This window comes from Alternaria novae-zelandiae (genome assembly GCF_023758075.1).
Source record: "Alternaria novae-zelandiae strain BMP 2774 chromosome Unknown scaffold_30, whole genome shotgun sequence".
Taxonomy (NCBI): domain Eukaryota; kingdom Fungi; phylum Ascomycota; class Dothideomycetes; order Pleosporales; family Pleosporaceae; genus Alternaria; species Alternaria novae-zelandiae.
Window position 1 is genome coordinate 5441 of NW_026056990.1, and position 20387 is coordinate 25827.

The window sequence follows — 20387 nt, forward strand, 5'->3', positions numbered from 1 at the left end:
TTAATATCGCTTAGAGAAGCTAGAACGTTTTAACCTAGTTAGTAGAACAGGTCTTTACTAATGTAGTAGTGCAGACTAGTGTACTTAGGTCTCGAGCTATGTTCTTGGATTTAGAAGACCGTGAATTGAAGTTTTGTTAGACTAGGAGTAGGATAGGAGGAAAGCCGTGCGGCATAGCTTCATATCGACTATCACCTCTGTCGCCAGCCAAGCCGCTTGTGACGGATAGCCAGCTTGACAGCACTACCTACTTCCAAAGCGAGCGAAAGCAAATGTTTAGACACTGACTCTTCCCTCAAAAAGCCCACTGCTCCAACCACTTCCTGATCACCTCCGCATCCACAGCCCTCCCCTCACGCAACGTAGCGCTCACAGATTCCGTCCTCCTCGTATCCAACGCCGGCAAGCCAATCGATTCTGGCCTCAGACTTTGGTAAAAGTCCAACAACTTGAGCCCAGGAACGCGCTCTGCATTCTCCTTCGTCTGCGGGATACTTCCCAATTCATCGACCCAGTCGTTGAACTCTACAACCTCCATGTCATCCTTGCTGTCCTGGGTGTAAAAGTCTCGAATGACGGGGTACAGCTTGTCCCAAGTAGTGGTGTGCGGATTGACGAGATGGTATACCTGCACAGGCTCGGGTTCTGAGATGGTAGCATTGGCGATGTCAATGACAGTCCCAGCTGCAACGTCCATGGGCACCCAGTCAACTCGATCCATATTACCCAGCGTCCGCGGTAGCTTCTTCAAGACCTTGCTGGTATGGACTATAGTCGGCAGCCACTCATGGCGGTTCCACGCCGCACCGCCCGCATCAGTGCTTGGTCCTGCAAGCTGTCCCGCACGCACGATAGCCGTCTTGATGCCCAGGCGATGCGAGGCCATGGCTAGAATCTCAGATGCGACGTATTTGGACTCGCTGTAGCCCTGGGGAATCGTGATTGCGCTGTCGAAGAGCGTAGCGATGGATTCTGGGACGGCGGATCCGTCTTGCACGACGCTTCCCCAATCGCTTACACTGGCGATCGAGGAGATGAAGATGATGGGTGTCTTGTGACGCGAGGCAGACGCGAAGTTTATCGCGCGATAGGTGCCTGCTACGTGTGTGGCCTCGTAGGATTCGAGCGAAAGGTTGAAGTCGACAGACCAGGCAGCGTGAATGAATGTTGTAGCGGTAGACAGAAGACGCTCGTACGTAGCGTCTGGGAGCCCGAAGTGATCGGCACTGAAGTCGGTCTTGAGGAACTCAGCCTTGCTGAAGTCGGCGTTTGGGTCGTGATAGCGGGTGAATGACTCCTTCTGTCGTACTTCGGCGTTGTCCGAACGGTTTAGGCAATAGACTCTCTCGACTTCTGGGTTTCGAAGCAGTTGCTCCAACATGTGACTGCCCAAACTACCCGTCGTGCCCGTAACAATCACAGTTTGTTTCCGTGGCCGAGGAACCGCGCTTGTTATGCTCTTTGGTCGGACCATATTCTTGGTGTACTTCCTGACCATCGCGCTAAGCTTCTCCTCTCGGGTAGGCGGCAAGCTTGCCTGCACGGGCGAGGTGCTCACAGTCTGAGATAACGCCGCAGCCAGTTGCTTGACCGAAGGATTACTGTAGATCATCGATGAGGTCACTTCGGCACCACGAACGGCCTTGTTGAGTGCGTTGGTGAGTGCGAGCACATCAAGAGAATCGACACCCAGGCTGAATATCTCGACATCGTCTGCCACGTCGTCGTGGAATGAGGGAAGATTGCGTGTAAAGACAGCACGAATCTTGCTTGCCAATTCAACATCGCCATCAGCATTCTGGTTCGGGTCGCTCGAGTACCCTTCATCCGCGTAGAGGGCTTCAATCTCGTCTTTGAACGCGGCAACGGTTTGGAGACGTATGGTTGAGCCCTTGCCGGCGCGGATGAAAGGCTTCTGATCTTTCGCAACAGCGACCTTGGTCTGATAGATCCGGGCGTGCGCGGGCGCTTCACGATTTGCTTGCTCCACCATCGGCCAGATGTGGTCGATCAAGGCAGAGGGGTCTTGCGTGCCGGCTCGTGACCACTCTGGTTCGATGAGTAGACCGGCCTGAAACTTGCCTGAGCCAACGACCAAGGCACCCTTCACCCACGGATGCGACTCGAGCAGCTTCTCCGTGCTTACAGGGTTGAACTTTTCGCCATTGCTCAAAACGATGATGTCGTCTCGTCTTCCACTGTACTTCCACAGATGAGGCTTCGATGGATGGCGACTGAATAGGTCCTTGGTGCGCCATTCAGTGATCTCTGGAAAGGTATGGAAAACCGCCTGATATCTCATGTCTTTGGGTTTGATGACCATTTCGTGCAAGTCGTCACCAGCAGGCTCCATCACGACACCCGCAGCAGTACCCCAATGAAAGTAGCCCCACTCTTCTGGCTTGGATGGGAGGAGTGTGCTTATGAACATGGCTTCTGTACTGCCAAGGGTTGTCATCAAGTTCGTCACTTGACAAAGCTTGTCACCAGCCCCTGGACCGAGAGGCGCACCGCCAAAGAAGACGTACTTGAGCTTCCCCATTGTCTCGATACCTTTGGGCGTTGCGGCAATATCCTCCAATACCGACGGTGGGAAGATGCCACAGAAAGGTTTTACCGCCTCAATCACGTCGATGACCAAGCCTGCGCTCAAAGGCTTGTCCGATGGTAATCGCACGATGGTGCCACGGGACATGATAGATCGCAGCATAACGATTACGCCCATGCCATGGAAAAAGGGAGCGGCAGCAAGCATGGGCCGTGGATCTGCTAGGAAAGGCTTGCTGGTTTGTTCATGTCCATCTTCCGGACTGAGTTGCGCTTGTTCATACAACGTATTCAAACCGCCGACAGTCTCGTAAATAGGCTTTGGGAGACCTAAAGCCGCTGTCAGTGGACCGAGACGACGTGAAGAGCAAAATCGAATGAGATGAAAGAATGCGTACCCGTTGAACCCGAAGTGTGTAAGATCAAGCTATGAGCGGCCACGTCCCGATTTTGTCTACCAGGGTAGTGCTCCGTGGGAATACTTGGATCAAGCAGCTCTTTGGTAGTGGGCGCTTCGTAAATCGTGAGACTAAGCACCGCCCCTTTGATTGCCTGGACCTGCGGTATCATATCGACTGTGGTCAAGAAGATGGCGCAGTTTGTCTTTGCCACGAGTGACCTTTGACCGTCGAGCGAGTTTCGGGGCGATGTGAATAGCGGTACGTATCCTGTCTTGAGACATGCTGCTAGTACCACAAGATACCGTAGATCGTTCGCGCTACGCAATGGGTAAGTATGCAATATTTGGGACCGACAAGCAGATAAAGGTGTCCACTCACCCCATGTAGCCGATTGTCTGGCCCACCTTTTCGGCAACACCACAGGTTCGCTCAATCCAACGCGACATGTTGTTCACTGCACGCGCAAGGTCGGCGAACGTGACGTGGTGCCATCCTTCGTCCAGGCTGCTGCTTGAACGCGGGACTATAGCCCATGTTGAGTTAGGAACAGCCTCAGCTGCAGAGTCTATGTAATCGGCAGCGGTATTTTGCTTCTCTCCTGCATGCTGCTTTTGATGTGTTGTTGCCATGGCTGAAATTATATATCGATGCCGAATGTGGATGGTACGATGTGTTTAGCGTTGTTTCCAGGAAGGGACGCGGTCCGACAGGCAGCGACGAGTGAGATAGCTTGTCTCGATGGGTAATATACGTGAGTGCTGATTCGGATGGCTTGAGTGATAACAAGATCGGCCTTGGGTTCCAAGTGAGATTGATGTCTTCTTTTCTGAGGGACTACGAGCTAGATATACTTCGGCGGGCGCTAGCAGGTAAGCTCGAAAGCTTATGCCAGCGAAGAGTGCGGCCGCGAAATGCGGTGATGTTTCACCGGAAGATGTCCTGTTGCCATGCCGAACGTTGTCCGAACCATCGCGGTGGAGCATGAGGCATGAAAGTTGCGCAACATACAGCAGGGGGGCGGCTCGTTGGAATCATCCATGAAGAGTCTGTTCCGTTATATGGACGGAGGCCGATTCGATCTAGTCGCTACAAGTGATTAATATCTTGTGTAAGATGCTACGCGTCATCACGAAGGGTTAAGGTTAGTTGTAGAGCGCGAAGTTGTTGTGTATGGATGACGCAGTCATGGAGATCCCTGTGCCCATCACCTCGGCCGAGCGAGCGTTGTGATTATTGAGCGTGCCGTGAAGGTCGGATGCTGGCGGCTGCCACCCGGAGCAAGTAACACACTCTCAGGACAAGTAATATACTTGTACGAACGGTTGTGAGACATTTACCGTCTTCGTACATCGAACTTTAGACTCGGCGCATTCAAGCATAAGCATCAAGAAGGAACGGCCCGATGAGCGCCACGAAGCTTGACTAAGCGCTATGATGGCGCAACCCCACCTGTGATAGATCCGAGCGATACGTGCGCGCTATCGGATATGTCCCTACATCCTCGTAGACCCACCTATCCGCTTCAGTAAGCTCAGCTAGGGTCTTTCTCTGTCTTTCGCGCTTAAGCCTAAGAGGTCTTTTCGCAAGAGTACTTTAGTTGTATACATTAAAGAAAGAGATATTTAGTAATAGTAGTTTACTAAGCTATTTATCTAAAGTAGTTATCTCTATATATACTTATAGTAGCTAAGAATAACTTTATTTATTAGTAAACTAATAATTCTATAGTAAAAGCTAGTCTAAAAAGAGTAAGGTCTATTACTAGTATATAAAAAGATATATTTTAAAAAAGTTAAAATCTTATATTTAAAAGTATAGATATTAGGTAAACTAAGGCTTAAGTTTTTAGTACTACTACTTTTAGCGTAGTTAAAGCTTTTAAAATTTAAAGTAGTAAAGTAACTATTTTATAAATACTAATATTTACTTATAGTAAAGAGAATTATAATATAATTATATATTTTTAATAGCTTATAACTAACTAAGCTATAAATTATAAAGTAATAAAATACTAAAATCTTAGCTTATAAAATTATACTTCTACTATATATATACTTTCTATCTCTATCTTTATCTCTATTCTTATTTTTACTCTTATTTTATAGTTTATAGTAAAATTAGAGATTTAAAGACTTATTAAAGATATAAATAGTAGCTTAAATTTAATACTAAAAGCTATACTAATATATATATTAAATAAGCTCTTAACTATATTTTTAATACTTTTTCTATAAGTTCTTTTAGCGTTAGTAAGTCTAAAGCTAATCTTATTACTAGTTATATTACTTTACTACTTTACTAAAGCTAAATTAAGCTTTTTATTATTACTATATTAATTATTTTTTTCTTAAATATATTACTATTACTACTTTTATAAGTTTCTTTAAGATTATTATTCTAGAAGCTATTATAAAAGCTATTATAAACTACTATATTTATACTATACTAAAGACTATTATAAGTGCTCTAAAGAGCTACTTTACTAGTATAAAGCTATATACTAAACTTATTAATATTTTTATTACTTTTATTTTTATTACTTTTATTTCTATTATCTTTACTATATATATAGTTAGTGTAAAACTTTTTATTATTTTTTCTTTTATTCTTACTTTTAAAAAGCTTATTAGTAAGATATATAAGCTTTTTAGTAGTTATAGTTTCTTACCTAAAAAAAAAATAAAATAAAAAAACTATTTTATTAACTATTTTACTAAGAAAATACTTTTAATTAATTATACTATTACTATTTATAACTAAGTATATAAAGTAAAAAGTAAAGTAATACTACTTCTCTTTCTAGCTTTATAAAAAGCTATACTTTAGTAAAAAAATACTTTAGCTAAAATACTTTATAAAAGTAATAAAAGCTAGTATAGTAAAAATATAGTATTTATAAATTATTTTATATAGTAAGATACTATTTATTAGATAGTAGCTATAATAAACTACTATAATTTCTATTAAGATCTAGAGAAATAGTTATTATATTATAGTTATTAGCTAGTTAGCTTTTATAGAATAGATGCTGTAAGGCCTAGTAAGTACTAGTATTTCTATTACTACTATATTATATAGTTCTTAACTACTATATAAACTACTTAGAAGTATATAAATATATATAGTTATAGTCTATATAAGTATTAGTACTAATAGTAATATATACTAAATATCTTAAAATCTTAAAATCTTCTAGCTATTTTAAGATAGTCTAGAAGCTAAGTATTTTTTAATATCTTTTTACTAAATAGAGTCTATAAAATTAGATATAAAGCACTAAAGAATAACTCTATAATAAATATATAATAAGTTATTATAATAAGTTAGTATAATAAGTCTTATAATAGCTTATATAAAACTAGAGTTAAAGCTTAACTAGTAAGTTTATAAAATACGCGTCTTTTACTACTTCTTTTTAAACTTTTTATTATAATAATAAATAACTAAATTATTATAATAATAAATATTTAGCTTATTATCTATTAACTTCTTAGCTTCTTTAATACTCTTATAGTATTATTCTTATATTTATATCTTAATTTTTTACTATAGTATAAAATTTTCTACTATCTACTTACTTTCTTTAAAGTAATACTTAGAGAACTAAAGATAATAATAGTATAGCTACTTTATTAAGATATAAAAGTAGCTAAAATAATTCTATATATATTTAAGTAGCTTAATAATAGTATATAATTAGTTTATACTTTAAAGTAAAGTTTCTAATATTATAGTACTAAGTTATCTTTATTTTTATATATAAAAGGTAGCTATAATTAAAGTACTACTTTTTTAGCTTACTACTAAGTAGTAGCTAATAATTCTTAAGAGAAAGTTCTTAAAAAAAGTATAGTAGTAAAAGGTAAGCTTAGTAAATATACTACTTACTAAGTTTAGTATATAACTAGTTTAAAATAGTTAAAGTAGTTAGAGCTAGTATTATAAGTTAATTTTATATCTTTATAATATTTACTATTTATATAAGAGAGTAGTATTATAAAAGAAAAAAATCTACTTCTAGACTAGCGCCTTAGCAAATAAAACTAGGATTACATTAATACATTAAAGAGCTTAGCTAGGGTTTATCAGCTTGTGATGTTAATATTACATTGCATCACGCTTTGCGCAACAAACTGCCGAAACTGTCGTCCACAGAAAGATCGTATTACGGATGGTATCAAGTAGTCGGGTATCAAATAGAGCATCGAACGCCGTCTTATGCATCACCTCATCCTGCAGCAGGTGCAACCCTTGGCGTTTCCTTTTCCTTCTCCCGCCTCTGCGAACCCTTCCTACGTCTCCGCTCCGGCTTGTACACATCGTTGAAGTTGATGTTGACAGCCAGCATCTTTAATTCACCGTCAGGCGAATGTACCAAGTCTCCGAGCAAGATACTGATTCTTGCTCGGAAGTCTTCCGTCAACTGACTCAAACGCTTTTGGAGCGCTGGCAGAACGTCATCTTCGGCCGAACCAGTCATGCCGATTTTGAGGAGCGGGGGTGGGAAAGGCGATTCGTCCTGGCGAGAAGCCGCGCGAGAGTGTGAGGGAGCGAAGGGATCGGAAGATGAGCGATCTTTCTCAGAGAGACCCCACCGACCTGCTGCTGTACGTGTCTCGATCTTGGCCGCGTGCTCTTGTCGGCGCGTGAACTCAGCGACTGAAAATGAGTACAAACCATCCACCGCATCCTTGTATGCCAGCATCGTCTTTAGCAATTCATGGAGCTGCCCTGTGAAGTCGATACTAGAGCTTCCGAGCAGACCTTTGCGCGTGATGTTGTTTAGGTATATCGCATGAGCTTCAATCATATCGTCAAGTGTGCTCTCCGGTTTGTTGAGCGCCCTCTGCAGATCTATCCAGGATGACTCTATGACTTCGAAGAGGATGTAGTGTTGCAACTGGTTGACAAAATGAACCATCTCAGCCATTGCGCAGCGTGCTTTCTTCCAATCCGCGCCAAGTTTGTCAGCCACGGTACCGAGAACGCCACGAGCACCAGTCATGCACCGACGCCATGTTGAGCCAAGTGCGAATTCGACGCGCTTGACGCGCCATAGGAAGTTGAAAACTTTGAGGTATTGCTTGGAACCGAATGGCGTGACAATGACATCGACAGGCGCATCAATCTTATATTCCAGCGTAAAGACATCCCATCCGATCTCACCATGTGATAGCTCCAGCATGCGTGAGTCGAGTCGGCGCAGTACATCTGAGGTGTCAAATTGGGCGTTGGAGTTGCGAACGGCATGTTCGAGTTGGGCAGTGAGGGTGTGGCGGTATTGCGTGTTGGCTGGTCGATCGAGGTTGGAGGAGAGTGATTCCATCAGGACGGCAATGAAGTCGCCAGCGCCTAGCAACATGTACTGCTTGAGGGCCTGCAGATGGTCGAACAACTTGAACTTGTTGCCCATCAGGTCGATGAGACGAGCCATGGTGGTCTTGTATGCATCTCCGATGGAGCGCTCGAGATTTGCAGTGTCGCCGTACTGCAGCTCCTTTGAGGCTTCCTTGGAGTATGTGTCGACCCATGCTGCGTCTCCACAGCCATAGCGAATGAAGTTCAGGGTTTTGCCGATGAGGAAGACCTTCTTGGCAAAGTCGTCGGTAACGATGGTCGGGACCATCTTGTCATTCAGTCTGTATTTGTCTTCCCAGACACTCGTCGCGCCACCTTTGCCCTCGTTGCCGTTCGCCTCGAGGATGTCATCCTCGCTCTGTTCTGAGACAAAGAACTCGCCAAAGGGATCTGCGAGCTCGCCGTCGTAGACCCATTGCCGGAGCATGTCGTAGAAGGGTCGCGTGACATCGGAGAGAAGGCGCTCCGCAAAATTCATGACGTACGGGTCGCCGTGGTTGAGGGAGAAGGAATGTATGAGGGCAATCAGCTCGCCGCCCTTCTTGCTCTTGGATTCCTCGACCATCAAGCTCATCAAGCGCAAGCCCATGGTCGGTTCTCTTATCCAGATGACGCATCGCTTGAGGGTGACGCCGGCCTTGCTGACACCCTGGGGTGTGGAGGCCTCGTTCAGCTGTGCCAGCGCTCTTTTAATCTGTCCCTCCAAGGTCGCGACCAGGCCCAGGTATGCTCTCAGCTCCTTGGCTAGGGCTGCGCGGAAGCTCTGCTCGATCAGACCGCCATCGCTCGCCTCGACGAACTCGGCCAAGCCTTTGTACAGTATGGCGGGTTCAGCGAGAGTATGTAAGAGGCTAACGATGGGTACTGGGAGGGTCGTGGGAAGCTTGAGGGCGGTCGACGAGGGAAATGCGAGGTTCGTCGATGAGTAGCCCTGGAGTGTGAAAGGTAACTCTCGCAGCAAAGTCGGCTCAGAGGGCCCCGTCTCTGCCTTTTCGACATGCCCACCATTGGTTTGCTGCTGCTCCTTGGCGGTGTCAGGCCGTCTGCGCTTCTCTGGCTTCTCGGCGATGGAAGCTGGACGTGTAGATGTGGGTGCTTTGGGCGATCCGGCATTGACAGGCAGCTGAGCGAGGCCGGGCTTTGCAAAGGCGTCTTGTATTGCGTGGGATGAGGCTGCAACGCTCTGGCGCTTGGAAGGCGTCGTGGGCTCGCGCGAGAAGCTGCGGCTATCTTGGGCGGGCGGCGGCTCGTGGGGGGCTTCGGCGTTGTCGGAGAGGTTGTAAAGAAAATAGAGCATGCGCCATTTCTGGTCGAGGACGCTCTGGGTCTCAAGGCGCGAGAGAAGGTTATGCAGACGCGCGCTCTTGCGCTGGTCATTGTTGGGGCCCGAGACTGTTGCCTGTTAGCGGAAGACACGTGATTCACCTCGCTGCACGTACCCTTGCGGTCTATCAGGCTGGCGATGTGCTGGACGTCGGGAACGAGTGAAGCATCGCCCGCAGTCGTGAGCTCGTCGAGCGCGAACTCGTAGGCATCTTCGAAGCGCTGGTTGGCCTCGTCTTCATTCTCATTGGGATCTTCGGGCACGATGCGGACCAGCAGCTCGTTCAACGCGTGTTCGACGCGCTCGCGGTGTAGTGTGGCCATGTTGGCGCCCTGTTTAGTCGCGAGTCCATTGGTGTTGACCTCGGCGGGGTTGACGCCCGCCCGTGCGCGTTGCCCAACCTCAAGCCCACGCGTCACTCTTTACTTGTCAACACCAAAGCTGGCCATAACCCATGTCGTTTCCTCCCACAAATTGAACAGAAGGGCACAACGTCCTCCATCATGATCAGATGCTAAATAGTAAAAAGTGTATATACAGCAATTACATATTGCGACATGGCTTTTCTTGCCAACCTTGGTGTCACCCGTCAACCGTCGTTTGCGCGTGGAATGCATCAGCGTTTGCAATTAATCAGAGAGGATCGATGTCATTATGGAGCTCTCAGTCCAATCTATCGTGCAAAAAGGCTACGAGCATTTGTCCTCCAAGCTATCACCATCATCCCGCATACTAGAGCTCAACTTCTATGACCAGCTCGGACCAAGACCAGGACCAGGCCCAACTCTGAGTCAAAGACGCGATCTTCCCGGTCAACTACAGACTTTTGTACTTTGGTTTATCTGGGCGCAGATCTTACTATCGCGTTCCAGCCGTTTCACTTCCGAGCACACAGAAGAGGCACCCGACGTAAGTCCTAACTAGAAACCGACGCCGCCAGCCGCCGATATGGGCACCATAGAGAAAGAAACCGTGCATTCCTCAAGACGGCCCAACCTCCTCACCTACGAGGAAATCCAAGAATGGTCGCGAGACAACGAGTTCATCCATACCGGCTATCGACCTGAAAAGCCCGAATACAAGGACATCTTCCTCAGCCTGACCTACCTACACAACGAGACCTGCAACATATATACCCACTTGGTCGGCGCGATACTAGTTTGGCCTGCGGCATACATTTACATGCGGATTCTGGCCGAGCCCCAGTATCACGACGTCCCACCGGCAGACTATGTCATGTTCATCATCTTCTTCTTCTCTTGCGAGTTTTGCCTCCTCTCAAGCGCTGTCTATCATTTGATGCAACCCCACTCGCATAAGGTGGAGCAGTTGTGGCATGTAATGGACCTGACTGGCATTGCCGTCATCATCGCTGGCACATTCGTTGCGGCTATCTACTACTTCTTCATCTGTCAACCGGCCTTCCAGATCTTACACTGGGTTATTGTGAGTCACCCTGTGCAATACGGTCTGTAATACGCTGATACGTTCTCCAGACCATCGTCTCGGGCTCGGCCTGCGTTGCTCTGATCTCGATACCGAAGTTCAGAACACTGCGCTGGCGCACTCTGAGGGTGGTCGCCTTCTTCCTCTTCGGACTATCAGCCCTCGTTCCCCTGCTGCATGGCGTCGGTCTACACGGTTCTAAGTACATGTTCGATTACATGGGAATGAAGTGGTATCTGATAGAGCTTGCGTTGTATGCAACCGGCACTGTCATCTTCGCAGTAAGTGGGATCGTTTACTCACAGGCTCGGCGGGACATGTGACCTAATCCGCAAGTGCAGACCCGGCCTCCGGAAAGGTTCGCTCCAGGCATGTTCGACTTGTTCGCCTCCTCACATCAGATCTTCCACCTCCTCATCCTGGCCGCGATGTGGGTCAACTGTCTGGCTCTTACACAGAGTTTTCGATCGGTCCATACGTTGGATCTATGCCACCGCTAGTCTACTCCTGCAATACGGAGACTTACTTGCTTTGTGTGTTGCGGGAGGATGAGAACTCGACGATAAGACGGAGTCCATGGAGGTTGATTGAGAAGGCGAGCGAGGCAACAGCCTTCCCACTATCATTAGAAACTCTTGCTTGGACGAAGGTGACTTGTTTCGGTCGCCAGCCAAGATCGATGCCAAAGAATGGAGCTATTGTACACATAGGGACGCGACTATACCCACAGTCTGCGATGAACTAGACGTATTGCGTAGGTGCAATGCAAGTCGTACCAAGATGCGGTGAGCCCGTAAGATACTGGAGAGAGATTATTCACCCAACTTGCTCGACAGCTTCTTCACCGCTAAGTAGACCAACAGGTATCCAGTATTTTGCCTGACATCTAGCGGTGCGCAGATTGCTGCAGCATAGAGTCGTTTTAGTCGATGATTGGTTGATGGGTTGCACAAGACAATAGCCCCTCGCATGGCTGAGATCCTTTTGGGAGCAGCAGCCTTTTCGGGCGGTAGATGACTGCACCAATCTTGTGTCCGAGGCGCGCCACATCAGCATCTCGCATTTGGCCCCTAGATTGTCGCGCATTGCTTACTCTCCTCCCCGCCTCTCTCCAGAGAGAAGAACCGCATGTTGAGAGAACTACTCAAACATCGCGCGTATACAACAACGGAGATACACAAAGTGATCAAATTGCAGAGGCAATTTACAGAATTGGAAGAGAAGAATTGTCTATACATTCGGCGATCGAGGTTAGTTTGGTATGAAACATACGCAATAGTAGTACTTGCTTACGCCCGTTAGCCTAAAGATAAATCTCTGATATTCCAACTGAACACGACGACTATTCACTTTGGATCGAGCATTCAAGGGCGCAAGTATGCCTCCTCTCACGCGACCCTCTGGTCTCATGTTCCAGAGTCATGTCGCAGACGCTGTGGACCTTGACGCACCAGACAAACATGATATCCCTGCTGGAGAAGAGTCCGCTTCAGGCGTTAAAAGCCGTGCTAGAGATGTGGTAGACGCTGGTAAAGACTGGTTCGCACGGGGCATGAGCAAGCTTGGACAGAAAGAGAAGAAACTTTGTGCAGCGTGTGAGCGCATCCCGTTTGACGAGTGCCTGCCTCCGCCATCGAAGGACAACAACGAAACTCCTACTCAGGTACCCTCAAAGCAACAAGCGATCATTTTCTATCGAAGTTTAGAGAAGATACTGGAAAACAGCGGACACTGCAAGCTGTGTAGTTTGTTGAAGCAGAGTGTGTGCCAAGAAGATCACGACCTGCTGAAAGCTGAACACATTCGAAAGCATCTACCCAAGGGATTCAACGAGAACACGAGCATGTCTGTCTGGATCGCAAAGTTCAAAGACAACGTCGATCTGTGGCCCTTCGGCTATACCTCGGACCGCTCGAGTGCTTCCGACTATGCAATGGATGAGGTCGAGAAGCTATTCCGAGACGCCGAAGCCCGGGATACAGCGATGAACAGTGTCAGTGATATGTACCAATCGATAGCAGATGATTCAGCACTGGCAGTCGAAGCGGCACAGCTTGCTCTGAACATGGTCCCACTCTCGAGGATAGAGGACCAGAACGCACGCGAGATGGTTGCGGGACTGCAATTTGTGTTCCGCCAGGTCGCCAAATTCCAGGACATGATCCGTCACAAGTTACCCTGCATTTTCATGTTCAGGATGTATCGTGGCAAGGAGAAAAAGGCTGGAGCTTTGAGTGTTCGCGTTTACGCTCACGGAGGGGCTGCGTTGGCCCCGTTGCAAGAGATTACCCACTTCAGTCTACGGTTCGAGAACATTGTGGAGCCACGACTTTTCGAGAATCAACTCTGGTATGGAAACAGATTGGGAAAACGCATCGACATTGCCTTCTTCAAACATTGCATCAAAGAGTGCCAACGTCACAGCGGTGAAGCTGGATGCGCTAGTTCTTTGAGCAACCCCGTCAAACCCGACGAGACGGAATTTTGCCTCATCAACGTACAGACAATGAGCGTCAAGGTACTTAAGTTTCGTGAGGTCATGAAAGAAGACTCGCAATATCCGTATACAGCACTCAGCTACATATGGGGAGAGCTGAGCTTGCTCGATGGATGGATTCCCGTTTCAGAGGCGAGTTCAGAAAAGACAACAAGATGGAAAAAGAGAACGCCGGATGGTAGTTTGGTCTTCCGAAATGATCGTCCTGACAGAACAAAGCTCACAAGAGGACACGAGTCTGACATTCTGTACAGAGACGGGGGTCTTAAGGAGATGATATCTAGCATACCAAAAACCATTCTGGATGCGATCGAAGTTACCAGGGACGTAGGCTTGGACTACTTATGGGTCGATGAGCTGTGCATCATTCAGGATAGAGCCGACCCTGACAACAAACTCAACATTGGCCGCATGCATATGATATACAACCACGCGCAGTTTACGATTGTTGCAGCCGACGGCAAAAATGCGGGTTCTGGTCTGAGAGGAGTAGGCTGTGATCGGGGCGAGCTCAAGCAGATCAGCGAGGAAATCATCCCTGGGGCGAGCATGTCATTGCCGGTTAACATCAAATGGGACATTCGATTGTGGGAGTCAAGATTATGGACTTTCCAAGAGAAAGCCTTATCGAAAAGACTTCTCGTCTTCACTGGTGGCTGCGCAATCTGGTTTTGTAGAGGTGGTATCTGGAGGGAGGATGTAAACGCTTTGGATGGCGACATCTCCGCCGTCAGGTTCTCTTGGCCTCGCATGGCCGCTACTTCAGCGCTTTCTGGGGACAAAATGGGAGAAGCAGGTCTGAATTTCCGAGCAGATGGCAGCGTTCGTCTGCTTAGACGGGCTGCAATGTATGATTACATTGCAGCAGTCGAAGACCTAAGTGCAAGGGACATCAGCGATGCCTCGGAGATTTTGGATGCCTTCAAAGGTGTTTGTAAGGTCTTGGAAAGCCCCAAGCGTCTCGGCACACAGTTTTGGCAAGGGCTTCCTGTCCAACACATGGACGTTGCATTACTTTGGCAAACTACCAAACCAGCATGTCGACCAGAGAACAGCTCTAGGGACGATCGGATCCCACCCAGCTGGTCCCCTTTTGGTTGGGAAACAAACCTCAAAGCTGAAGGCAATGCCGCTGCGCGTACCCTTATAGAATACCCGAAGCCGTACGAAGTATGGTCGGATGGCAAGGGCATATGTCTGCGTCGTGATCCAGATGGAACAGATGAGGAGGCACGGATGAGAACACGAGGTTCGGAAAAAGTTGCGACTGAGGAGCGTATTCGTCCCATCAGATACACTCTCTGGAGGCCTGATATGTCAGGCCCATCTCTTCAGCCCGTTGGCCTGTTCGGTCGAAAGAAGATAATGGATGGATTCGATCCTCCTGATTGGGAGTCTTCTAACTCAAAAACAGAACAGCCTCGAATCCCACCTGCGAAAACCTTGGATGACCGAACGCTGGTGATATTCGCTCAAACTGCGATCCTCATCCTCCATCAGCAAACCTGGAGGACAACAAGAACCTCCTACGTCAAAAATCACGACGTCTCCAGAATTACCTTCGAGGATAAAGATACCACGTCTGCTACACCAGGAGAAACCATCACAACACGTCAAGAGTACTGGCTTCGCGCCCAGAAGACAGATGGTGGTATCAGCTCCGAAACACGCCCGACGAATGTGAAGGGCGATATTGAAGATGTCAAGATAGGCGTGGGCAGAATCGACGAGTCCGGCTTTGGTGCAATAAACATGAGCGTCAAAGCTGTAGTTCTCTCGGAAGCGCAGTACCTTGGAAACGAAGACGTACCAGATGTGTTCGGGTATCCGTTGTACACTGTGATGCTCGTGCGCCAGATCCAGAAGCACGCTGGAGTGTATGAGCGTGTTGGATTAGGTCACGTTTACAAGAGCAAGTGGAGGAAGCTTTCACCAAGAAAGAAGACAGTGTGCCTGATCTGACTTGTCTGCAATTACATATCTACTTTGCTTATCCGTTAGTGGTAGTAGCGTTCGCTCTTGTACGATTGTTTCGGATTGTAAGAGATTTGGGATGTTATAACTGCTCAAAAAAGACTCAAACGCCTTTTGTACCATGCTGTCTCTGCGCGTTGCTTTCTCTAAGCGGACGCAGGCACGTAAAAAAAGGGTGTCGGAAGGGGTGTGTTCAAGATAGGCCCCACCAGTTCCACACACCGCCGATCCTGGGCAAAAAGAAGATTTTTCCAAAAACATACAACAGTGGGGATTCCCTAGTGGTCACCCACCTAGGTACTAATCCACCGGTACAATGCTTGTATATGGCTGAGCGGACGGGAAGCCTAATTTTCATTGTCCTATGGTCGTATGTGGAAGATTGGGCGATAGGATTGAATATATACCAAGTACGTTGGTCGCCGAGAGACCAGCCAGACTAGCCCCACCATCACGACCTACGCATTCTCAAACTTGCTAGCAATACCACTCCAAGTCTCTCCAACATTTACTGATTCAACACATTTGTTGTCGCTCGCTGTAGCTGTACAGGGAAGCGACGAAAAGGGAAAGCGACATAACGGTTAGAGATAGAAGCATTCTAACAGACGAGATGATTAAGAAGGCAAACAGACCTCTCGATGTCTTCCTAGTGTCTAGTGCTAACTGTAGAGGTATCTTTATAGTCTCTTTTCGCGAAAGCTTTGCCTTGCGTTTAATAATGCCTAGAGTAGCAGTAGCTTTAATAGTAGAACCAATAGTTCCAGAATAACGTTAACACTGCGGGCTAGTAGAGAAAGCCCAACGTACACGAGTAGAGTTATTAACGCGATAGTAGACATCTGCGTTATTCGCTTTACAGAAGACGAGTGTATTAGGTTTATCAGGTTATCTGGTTCTTCGAAGTTAACAATATCAGGGTTATTAGGTACCAAACTATGTGCGACATTGCTGCTTTAAGTCTTCTTACTGTTGTTTTGTGTAGTGGTTAAGTCTAACATGCTACTAAGAAGTCTGTAACGCAAGTATAAATATCCTTGTTTAGGCTTTGACTACGTATAGTTGTTTGCATCGGTGATTTGGAAGCAGGTTTGCACATGTCCGCGGGTATCGCTTTGGCTAAGCTTAATTTGGGCTGACACTGCTGCGGCGGCAGTTGTGCTGCTTCTCTCTACAACTAGGGCGCGCTGAAACAGGAAGTCTAAAGCACTTTCACTCTTTTACGGTTGGCGCACCTACCTCTACGCTAGTGTAAGCTTATCTTTCGTACAAATATTGACACTCTTACTCTTCTGCTCTACTCTAATAATTCTTGATCTTTGCGTTTACACCAACTCAGCCGTTTTAGTCGCAGAAACCGCAATACCAATGATGTCGGGCAACCCCAAGGCGACATCGACCACCCTTCATTTGTGGACTCTCGATCCTTTCATCCGCGAGCTTCAGTCATGTCCAGCTGCTCGTGCAGCAGAGTTCGCCGATCTCATAATCCCTGGCCGTATCAGTCTCCTCAGTGTTGAGAATGGCAACGCTGTCCAGAGTTCTGCTACTGTTTATGGTGCCTCCAAAGTCACTGACATTCCGGAATTGACACTCTACAGAACAGGCGCTGGTTGGCCACACCCGCGCTCACTGAGGAAGATCTTGGAGAAGCACCAGTGCTGGGTCGACGAAGCGCAGTTATATCCGCCTAGACCCGCTCCTCTTTCTCTCCGTTTCTTAGAAGGTGACGCGAGTCGGGAGAGTATAGCTCGAACGCTTGTGGAATACCTAGACGATCAACACTATGCCGCATACGCGACGACGCTCACATTCCGATCGCCTGTAATAGACCGTTGTCTCAGACTTTTCCAGGGCGAGAATGAGACTTCGAGTACGCTCACCCGATCATCCACCGACACCACTTCGATCATGTCCTGTGGTGCCCTTCTTCCCTTGGAGGCGTCAGCCCTGATGAGCACCAGTACCATACATGTCATTACTGGTGTGCGCGTGTACATCGTGTATCCGCCTACGCCACATAATCTGACGACCCTGCACGAGTATCTCAAAGATCTTGCCGGAAATGTCCCGCCATACTGCACAAATGTATGCCATGAGTTGGAAAACGGTATTGCCTTCGTTCAGCGTGCCGGCCAGGCTGTGACTATACCACCATGTTGTCCAACGGTGGTGTTCGCAACCAAGACCAGTGCCGCTATCACCGTCCGTTCTCGGTGCGTGGAAGACTTGCAATTGCGACTAGAGCATCTCGATATCCTGATGGCTCAAATTGTATCGATACAGCTCATATGTCGGCAAGCACCAGAAGAATCATTGGAATACCACACCACACAGCTGTACAAGGACATGACGACCGTTCTTAGAGCGCTTGAGCCGAGTGCTGCCAGCCGGGCGTTGCTCTTAGCCTTGGGCGCTGTATGGGAAAGGGAACACTCTCGTTTCCGTGGTCTCGTAGATTTACATGTCGAAAAGGCGCTGAGAGAGCATATTCGCCGGAATATCCCAAGAGTATGGAGCCTAGCGGTTCAGAACCAAGGCCTCAGGCATTGTCCTGTATGCAACGTGAGCATTGAAGGTCATGGTGTGGTATTCCTCACCCACTTTCGAACAGAGCACTGGGATGAGGGCGGTTCTACTCACCCAGACAAGGACGAGTTGGTGTCTTTAGCAGATGAGGGTCCACCACAGCTCACTGGAGATGGCGACATGTTAGACGACGGCGACCACGCTGGCTCTCGTCTAACCGATGGATGAGGTGAGCCGATCGCCATCCTCAAGTTCCGACATCAATGAAGTCTGTATTCTCAATGGACTCTATTATCAGTCGAGAGCACGATGCCGCTGTTTGGGGACATGAACTGGATCGCGGTCCAGGTCGCTCCGGACGCATCGGAGGCAGCGATGCAGATAGCTGCACGGATAGCGTCAATAAAGTTGCGCAAAGTTGCTCATTCATTGGGGCGATCTCAGAGTAGGTGATACACGATGTTTGACGAAGTCGAGTTCCTGAGATGAAATGCTGGTGTGAAGGCGGATCGGAAGCGGAAGACTTCCGCATTAGCCCGGACTTGGTTAGCGCTAGCGAATGACGTATACAAGCACCCTGGAACTACTGAAGTTGTCTGCTACCTAGATTGAGCGCATTTCCCAGACTTCTTTTCCCTACCTCATTTGATAATTGTAAGGACTTTAGTGTAGTAGAATAATCGACCATTAGGTTTTTAAATGGATATTATGTACGAAACGAAAAGCTTTTCACGGTACACTCAACCGCCACATATTCACAAGTCTGACCTGATCCAACTCCAGCCCGATCCTATATCCAAGCCGTAACGTCCCATTTAGAGACGTAGATATTTAACACAGGCACAGCTTCCATCAACCTTCCCGGGTAATGGTTTCCAGTCTTCTCATCAAGGCCGGACGGCTAGTGGAGATGTCATGTTCGAAAGCATGTGGAGATGTCATGTTCGAAAGCATGAGCGCCCGGGCGCTGTTCGCGAGTCTTTAGCGGTACATTCCGTGCGAGCACCCCCGTGGCCCGGAGAAAGAGACCGGCGTTTCGTACAAGTATGGCGAAGAGAGGGTCGGAAGACGCGATGATCGCCGTTTTGGTGAGTTTGCTGATCGTGAAGCTGCTGACAAAGTACTGGAAGATGATGATGATGAAGATGCCGAGCGCGTTGAGTCCAAAGAAGAGCGTGGAGAGACGTCTGTCGATTGGAGAGTGACGATGCCGGACATGTCAGACATTTCGAGACCATCTTCTGGAAGCTGTCGACGCCGACTGGATCGCGATTCGTCTTTGCGGAAGATTTGAGGTAGTTGCAGAAGTTCTGAGAATTGGAACATGATTGCTGATGCAATGCTACGATTGCGGACAGCGGCCCGCCTTTTCAAGGCCAGATGTCTCCTTTGTAGGACAGGGATATCAAGGAAACGACTTCATATCACAGGTTAACGCTAGATAAGAAATGCGCAGCGAAAGCGGCAACGGCTCCAGCTCTAGCCCTTGGATCCCTCTCCAGACTTTCTCCAAAATTCTGTTCTTGCCAGTCTTTGTACACGCAACGACGGTGTTTTGCGCTGGATATCCCGCTTCCGTTGGACGTGTGACGTTGTGTCATGTAGCAAGCCGGCGGCAGCTACGTAGGCTATTCGGCTCATGTTGCACGACAGAGGGCTTTCCTGGGGAAATAGCACTTGCGCCAAACAAATCGCCTCTTGCGATCATACACTAGCGAGACAGAGACGGGCTACGCCTACTACAATTACGCCACCAAGAGGCCTTGGTAAGATCAGGACAGCTCTGATTTGGAGAAGCTTCCAAGTGGCAGGAGAAGCCTGCGACGCGTTAAGCAACCTAAATCGACGAGAATCACGGAAACTTTCTCTCTGTCATGTCCCGCTTATGACATCGGCGTACCGCATCTCATTGTAGGCATGACACCGCCTTCCACGTGGCATACCTAGGTAAGTCACGGGTAGAAACCGCGGCAGCTTGTCACTACCCCCAGCGGGCCGATCAGAATTAATCATCTCGACGGGAAGAATTCACATCAAGCGGAGGATCTACCCCAAAAGAGACTGGCAGACGCACCCCTCACACGACTGAACTTCATCATCGAACAATCTCGATGATGGCCACGGATTTGGTCGATCGAACAGCCATATCTACGATCGATAGTATATCGATACCCTCGGTAGCCTACGTTGAGTCTTCCACTGGGCGATGAAGCAACGTACGCTATAACAAAACGCCATACCCTCAGCGATTTAGGCTACAGTAGCAGAGCTTAGACATTTAACGTGTCGTACGAACCGTGAGTGGGGTTTG

At 47.7% G+C, this 20387-nt stretch overlaps 4 protein-coding genes across 4 annotated transcripts; 2 read left to right on the forward strand and 2 right to left on the reverse strand.

Moving 5' to 3' along the window:
- Positions 1-295: 295 nt before the first annotated feature.
- Positions 296-3577, reverse strand: J4E88_010157 (putative NRPS-like protein biosynthetic cluster; the record flags this gene model as incomplete). The annotated part of the gene is made up of 4 exons (XM_049403752.1): positions 296-2877; positions 3006-3265; positions 3327-3402; positions 3466-3577. The coding sequence occupies 4 exons, from the start codon at positions 3575-3577 to the stop codon at positions 296-298; spliced, it is 3030 nt and encodes a 1009-aa protein (XP_049250413.1).
- Positions 3578-7176: 3599 nt separating this feature from the next.
- On the reverse strand, positions 7177-9953 carry J4E88_010158 (uncharacterized protein; the record flags this gene model as incomplete). Its single annotated transcript, XM_049403753.1, has 2 exons — positions 7177-9698; positions 9746-9953. 2 exons carry the CDS (start codon positions 9951-9953, stop codon positions 7177-7179), a joined length of 2730 nt encoding a protein of 909 aa, XP_049250414.1.
- A 625-nt stretch (positions 9954-10578) lies between these two features.
- J4E88_010159 (uncharacterized protein) lies at positions 10579-11576 on the forward strand (the record flags this gene model as incomplete). The annotated part of the gene is made up of 3 exons (XM_049403754.1): positions 10579-11076; positions 11127-11357; positions 11418-11576. The coding sequence occupies 3 exons, from the start codon at positions 10579-10581 to the stop codon at positions 11574-11576; spliced, it is 888 nt and encodes a 295-aa protein (XP_049250415.1).
- Positions 11577-11856: 280 nt separating this feature from the next.
- Positions 11857-15535, forward strand: J4E88_010160 (uncharacterized protein; the record flags this gene model as incomplete). Its single annotated transcript, XM_049403755.1, has 2 exons — positions 11857-11861; positions 12454-15535. The coding sequence occupies 2 exons, from the start codon at positions 11857-11859 to the stop codon at positions 15533-15535; spliced, it is 3087 nt and encodes a 1028-aa protein (XP_049250416.1).
- Between the last annotated feature and the right edge of the window lie 4852 nt (positions 15536-20387).